The sequence below is a fragment of the Etheostoma spectabile genome, chromosome 4, assembly GCF_008692095.1.
Source record: "Etheostoma spectabile isolate EspeVRDwgs_2016 chromosome 4, UIUC_Espe_1.0, whole genome shotgun sequence".
NCBI lineage: Eukaryota > Metazoa > Chordata > Actinopteri > Perciformes > Percidae > Etheostoma > Etheostoma spectabile.
The window spans coordinates 36978426-36985925 of record NC_045736.1 but is presented as its reverse complement, the minus strand read 5'-3'; the positions used below and the strand labels follow the sequence as shown (position 1 = coordinate 36985925).

Genomic DNA, 7500 nt, shown 5'->3' with positions numbered 1-7500 from the left:
CCAGGTGGCTATTGAGCTTTCTGTTGTTGCATGGCAACTTGTGCAGTTCATAATAACAGTGGCAGATTTACCATAAAAATGCTCATTAATTTTTTAAGCAGCTCATTTCCAGCTGTCACTGATAGATTTTATAAGCTGTAGCTAGCTAGCTACTAGTAGTAATGTTACTAACTGATTTGTTTTAAACCTGAAAAAGTGTCATATGCACATAATATCTTGCCAACACATCCCATAATAATGCAAAAAGACTGTTGCTAAAGCCAACAACAACAACTAAGAAACCCTGAATGTGATCTATTCTCTGTGGGTTTCATAGTTAACTTCTCTCCTAAAGGTCTTTATGGATATGATTTCTCTGTGTGTCTCTCCAGTGAGGCAGAATACGAAAAAGATCAACCCTCTGATGTCAGTAGAGCGTATCGGACTCAGCGGCCTGTCAATTAAACAGTCCAAGATTCCCTTTAATCCCATCAACCTGGTTAATGTATGTATATTTCTGTCCCCCACTTTGTTTAAAACATTAATGTTCAGACAAATTTCAACCAGATTAAACGATAAAGGATTAAATAAATGGTTGATGTTTTTTGAACCCGTTCAGGATCCTCTGAAGAAACTGAAGAAGAAGGGTGAGGGGCTAGAAGAGGAGCCACCAGAATTGGAGGAGTTGGATTGGTGGTCCAAATACTACGCTTCACTAGAGGAAATGGAGAGACAGGTGAGACACTTTTTTACATGTCAATAACGGTATTTAACCAGGAAGTCCTTCAGATTAAAATCTTGTTTTGAAAGGGACACCTGGCCAAAATAGCACACCATTAAAAGATGAGGTCTAAACCTCAGCAACACTTGTAGCATAAATAACTACCTATTTACAATGTGCATGGAGAAGGGACAAGTCGGAAGACATCTAAACTTGACTTAACTTTATTGAAAGTAGATTAAAGAAAGGAAGAAATAGTAAAATCAGCCAATATAATGAGATAACTCCATTTGGGCCCAGTTCACTGTCTTGCATTTACAAAAGAACAACAAAGATTGGATAGTTGAGCTCGTTATCTTATTATTACCAGATTATAAGACAATTACATACTGGTAATTAACACTTGTTTCAGGATCTTTCCAAAATGACATGTAAAACAAGACAAGACTGAATAAGACGGACCACAGCAGCAGAATTCAGAAAAGGACACTCAAGAAATTTCAACAACAGACATGTTAAAATTGAATTTCTTTTTGGTGATTATGTGTACAGAATAAGTTACTGTTATGAATAAATCAGTTTTTTACTCACCATGTCTGATGTGTTGACTATCTCCAGGCTGCTAAGGAGGAGGAGGAAGCAATGAAGGAGGAACAAGCAGAGATGGGTATAGTTTTAACTCCTACTTTGTCATGTTTGTCTGTTTAATAAAAATACACAATGATTCATTATTTAAATTGTTTTATCATTAGACACACGGCTTATACAGTATGAGTCAGAGCTGAAGTGTATATAGCTGCAGTTCCCCTAATGTTTACTAGATGCTGCTATGATGAACTATGATTGTATTGAAGTGAAAAAGAAATTATCTCCACAAATGAGATGTCAGTAGTCAGTTTACATAGGAGTTCAGCTTTCAGGAGATCATTTACACTCTTCTCATGTCAGTCTGAGGGCAGATTTTTTAGAATCAGTCAAAATGTACACTATAAAACCGTGTAGTGTGTACAAGTATGTGGACATGAGATCATTGCAGCCCGACATCTTCAGGCCAACGCGCAAATGTGAGTTAGTCTGAAACCTATCAGGTAATTTCTCAATTTCCGAGGGGTGCTATCAATGGGCCTAGACCAAATTACCTCTGGATGCAATAAAGCAATAAAAACGTGACGTAACGCTGAGTTACTGACAAATGTAAACAAAGTACAGCGTGCAGACATGAGGTGTGATGGTTTAGAATCAATATGTCTGAGTCTGAGTGTTGCTGAGTTGTCAGTAATTGTCTGGAACCCGCCCCATGTGAGATAAATAGTTGTGATTGGCCTGACCAGAATCTGGCTGGCTGGAAATCTGTTTTACCGGGAGGGGTACCAGACGTATCTGTCAGAGCAAATAAAACATGCAGTCCCAGATTGGTCTGGCTCCCAGGCTATAATAATTGAACTCCCATAACCAAAGGCATCAATCTGTTGGTATCAGCCTCAACTCTTCTGGAAAAGCTTTCCACCAGATCTTAGCAGTAAAACACAATGAAAGAAACAACAAAAAAATGGAAGAATAGAATAAACATACTACAAAATGAAAAATACCTGGAAAACTATTTTAACCGAGCTGTGTTTGTTAGCAGTGGTGTGTTTTCTTTTTTTTGGTCAGATGGAGGGAATCTGAGCATGGCGAACATCGAAGAGGAGGAGGACGAGGAGGAAATCGTGGTGGTTGAGATTAAGCCTCCCAGACGCAAGAACATTTCCACACTAAAGGTGTGAAGTCACTCTGATCCACAGTTTACAATCCAGTCTGTCAGTCCAGGGCTGATGTCAACGATACAAGATCCTTGAAACCTATTGGTCATGTGAATTGAATATGTCTCTGGTAACTCTTATGCTCTACAGAGCTTTTTGCACCTCTTTTAACTATTGAGTTTGGTTATACAGCATATTTACCTCTGCCAAGGTGGTAATGTATGTTTGTCAGTTTGTCAGCAGATTTTCATGGAAAAACTACTGGCCCAATTTTCCCAACTAGTTGGAAGCCTAGAAATCTAGACACACCCTGGCGGCAGCAAATGACGTGGATCTGGCTTGTCAGGCCAGATGGGTGTACCATTGGCCAAAGAAAAAGCCATTACATTTTGAAGCAGATCCTAATCATGTGGTGGATCCAGTTATTTTTCACATGCGTTTACATAGGGCGTTCGGCTCTCTGAATGCCCCGTTAGTTACCATGTTGGGGCGTTATGTAATCAAATTGTAATCTGTTATAGTTACGGACTGAGAAAAAAATATGTAATTGAATTACAGTTACTAATCAAAATGTTGGTGATTACACATAACATCCATTATATTATAATTTTTTCATTAAACAGCGGAATCGTGAGACAGGAATGGCAAGAGACTCGGTTTAAGACCAAATTACAAACCGGCTATGTTACTGCAAGTAATCCACACCATGTCCTGCATCCTACATGCACTACCTAGGCTCCACCCACCACCTAAAGCTAAAACACAAAAATCAAGTTCTGACATTAGGAGAAACTCATAAGAGAAAAATTCATATGAAAGAACGGCTTCAGACACTACAGTCCCTGACAAAAGTCTTGTCGCTTATCTATTTTGTAGAAACACCTGCTATTAACCTGACTTTTAATTAATCAATTGGTGTAAGAAAAAGCTCATATGAAAAGCTAAAACCCTCCAAATGATGTTCAATGCACTGAAATAAATTAGTTTCACTAAAAACAGATTTATTATTTAAATAAGACAGAAAGGTCAAATTTTGGCAAGACAAAAGTTTTGTCGACTATACATAAATTGAACAAATTTACTACAAATACTAAAATATGTCGCAAATAAATAGTGGTGCTGTGAGATTCAAATTTAATACTTGTATGACTTCCATGAGCTTGAAGGACTGCATCCATGCGGTTTGGCAAGGATTCATACAATGTATAGATGAAGTCATCAGGAATAGCTGGAAAGCAGTCTTGCTGCCCCCAGAGTTCATCAATATCTTTGGTTTGGTCTCCATGCTCCTCTTTCATCCTACCCCACATATGCTCCATGATGTTCATGTCTGGTGACTGGGCGGCCAACCTGGAGCATCTTGATCTCTTCGCCTTGAGGAACTTTGAAGTGGAGATGGAAGTATGCGATGGAGCACCATCCTGCTGCAGAATTTGGCCTCTTTTAGGTTGGGAATATAAGAGGTAGCAAGATTCTTGGTATTTGAGAATTGATGTTGCCTTCACCCCTGCAGATCTCTCGCACACCCCCATACTGGATGTAACCACACCATGATTTTTCCGCCACCAAACTTCAGTTTTCTGGGTGAATCTTGGATCCATGCGGGCTCCAGTAGGTCTCCTGCAATTTTGCAACAACTGTGGTGTAATTAACAGAAGATTCTCTGAAAAATCCACTTTCTTCCACTTTTCCAGCGTCCATCTTTTAACAGGCTTTGGGCCTTGCAAATACCACACGGTTTTTCAATTGTCTTTTGTTTAGTGCTGGCTTCTGGGCACTGATTCGACCATGGAGGCCATTTCGAGACAGAATCCGTCATCTCCATGTTTCAATGTTTTTTTATCCTCTGTACTTGACGCTGAGACACATGAAGGTGTCTGCCACATCAGCAGTGGATCTGGTCTTCAGCCTCTTGATAATCCAAACTTTAGTCTCAGGGTGGATCTTAGGCAGTTTGCAGATGTCTAGTTGCAGTTGATGTGAAGGTCTAGTGTACTGGGGTTGTTTTTATATACACCTGAGACCTAATTGATCATTATAGTCACAGGTGAAGCTCATATGACAAGGCGACAACACTTATGTCTTTGCAAAAATTGACTCAATGGGCTTTACCAAGCTGTGAATATTAGAATATTTTTGACAGTTTCTTTTTGCACTGAAACATTATTACAAAAGCTGTTGGGATTAAAATGAGCCATTTCTTGTAAATAAATCTTGATTAGAAATATATTTCAGCGGCACTTCAGGTCAATTTGTACACAAGCGACAAGACTTTTGTCAGGGACTGTATGAACTGAGTGGAGCGATTAACCCTCTATTGCATGTTGTTGCCATATGGCAACAAATTCTTTTTCTTAGTGTTTTTCACAATAAACCATGTAAAATGCATTGTTTTTTGTTTAATTGTGTAAATAGGTCTTTTATTTTGAAGTTGTACTCATTTGATGACTTCACATACCCATAGAATCCTGTCCCCCCCCCCTTTTCCGGACATGTGCCACACTAAAGATCAAGCTCCAGGATCAGCCAAAATGTAGTTGTTTTTCTCAATTTTAGAAGCATTTCTTTGAAAAATAAAAAATTCAACTGTTATCTGGAATAAGTAAACTTTAATTTTTCACCATTTAAACCAGTTAAAATTTTGTATTTTTTCTGTAAAAGGCTAAAATTAATTTGTTGCCATATGGCAACATTATGCAAATATTGACGTGAAATGTGGACATTTTGCCTAATTGGCTCAATTGAATTACTATAACTTTAGGCTACTCTACCACTATGTTTGCAGTTATTTATAATTTTTTGAAAGAAAAACATGAAATGTATTTATATTATGTTATTCCAGCCATTTTGTAATTAATATATTATCTAAATTATTAATTACACACTAATGTAAATGAATTGATCAACAATAAAAATGAGTTATTCCAAAGGAAATCATGTTGGCGCACTCAAATTATGTGTTGGTCCACTGACATTTATAGTCAATATACCCTTCTAGTCTAAATAGAGAGTTCCTAAAGGAAGATTATGAATCAGAAAAATGTTTTCAGTGGCCATATAGTTCAGTAATTGTAAGTTTAGTCAGTGTGTTGTACTTATTTTGCCCCTAATCAAGTACATTGTATCCGTGTGTCTTCTTTCAGGTGTGTATGACAGACTTATTACAGTGTTATTATTAATAATTATCAAAAACTACAATTAAAACTAAACTAATTTGACTGTAAACACATTGGGCTATACATGTTGATACATATAAGTTGAATTTGTTTAGTAATTATTTCAATAAAAGCATGTTTTTAAAGAAATATTGGATTTTTTGGCACTTTCCACGAATGCGCGGTGTTGCCATATGGCAACAAATTACCAACTACCCCCCCTTCAATTTACTTTTAAATTTTTTTTCTACAATTACATTATTTAAGCATCCTGGAGTAATAAAAACACATCAAGACATTTTTACCATGTTTAGAAAATAATTCATGCAATAGAGGGTTAAGACCTTTAGTTACCTGTTTAAGACAGGTGATCAGTCTCTATCATGATGTTGACAGACAGTAAAGTCTGGAAACAATACGTTTTAAAATGTTTGACTCTGTGTTTGTATGTCTGTTCAGCTGTATAAAGGGGATCTGGAGTCAGAGTTCAGTCAGTTTCAGGACTGGCTGCACATCTTCCCACTGTATAAAGGCAGAGTTGACATTGAGGAGGAAGAGGAGGATGAAGAGGAGAGGCTGATGGGAAAATACAAGGTACTGTGGATGCAGAGCTGTCTGTCTGTGTGTTTCTCTGCAGAGAAGTGTTCATTATTCCATACTCTCCATCCCAAGGGCTCCTTCCTGGTTTATCCGATTGATTCAGGAGATGAGGAAGACACCTCATGTCAGATCACCAATGGAATCCCCAAAAACTCACCTATCAAAGTCTTGGTCCGAGTCTACATTGTCAAGGTACCGGTCTCTCTGTCTATGCACAGCCTGTCTTTGTCTCTTGACCAGTCCATATTTTAGAAAATCTCTTTTACGCTGACTTCAAACTGTTGTTACATTCAAAGTATTCAGGGATGTCCAGACATCTGACCCTAGATCAGGCAGGCACATCTCACGTTTTTGACGTAACTGCGAGGAATACAACAGGCCAGGCAGGGAATGGAAGGGCTGGAGCTTTTGGTCAATTTTCAAAACCTGTGAAGACTCCCGACCATCCCTCACACGCATCCCTATACTATTTTAACTAAAACACAGACACAAATCTTTGTTCTGTGGTTTCATAACTGGACTGAATCTCACAAAAACATTTAACTATGTAGACTACTTACTTTTGTGCTAGAAGCACAATTATCCAGGAAAAAATGACCAAAACCATCAAATCTGCAAGTTGGGCAGGCAAAACGCTCAGCTTCTTCAGCGAGATACTCCCGGTGTGTGGTATGAGGTATGGTGGACACGGAACAAAACCAAACCTGGCAAAACAGCAAACTTTTTTTAATGCAAGAAACAACCAAATTCACATTCTGCCCTTCACAATGTCACAATGCAAAAATACTTTTCAGTATTTAATCGAACTATTCGACCATTCTTCCAAAATTGAAGATTCGATTTGCGTGTGTAACTGTGGTGGCTGGGACAAGGGGAGTTGCTTGTGCAGTTGAGTGGGATTAGAACTGAAATGCAATCGTCGGGCATTATAACACGCCTTAAATATAGAATTTATGCCCAAATTTTGAAAGACTAAAATAGAAAACAATAGAAAAAAATCTAAATAGAAAAAAGTCACTTATCTAATCAGAGACCAAAAGGGCAGGTGGTTTAGCACCACCTGGGGTCTATCTTTGCACTGACTGTTTGTTCCACTGTCTGTGTTTGTGTCCTGCAGGCCACCACTCTGGCTCCCACAGACCCGAATGGTAAAGCCGACCCGTATCTGGTGGTCCGAGCTGGACAGCAGTCTCTGGACACTAAAGATCGATACATCCCCAAACAGCTCAACCCTACGTTTGGAGAGTCAGTACCTGTCTGTCTACCTGTACCTGTGCAGCACTGACTGTCTGTCTGTCTGTCT

The 7500-nt window shown here is 38.5% G+C and overlaps 1 protein-coding gene across 1 annotated transcript in view; it reads left to right on the top strand.

The window, feature by feature from the left end:
- The window catches only part of fer1l4 (fer-1 like family member 4), a 54656-nt gene that overhangs the window by 25309 nt on the left and 21847 nt on the right, over positions 1 to 7500 (top strand). The window contains 7 exon segments of the mRNA XM_032513694.1: positions 372 to 484; positions 599 to 715; positions 1319 to 1367; positions 2354 to 2460; positions 6057 to 6191; positions 6270 to 6389; positions 7315 to 7442. Of these exon segments, the coding sequence (XP_032369585.1) occupies positions 372 to 484; positions 599 to 715; positions 1319 to 1367; positions 2354 to 2460; positions 6057 to 6191; positions 6270 to 6389; positions 7315 to 7442 (769 nt within the window).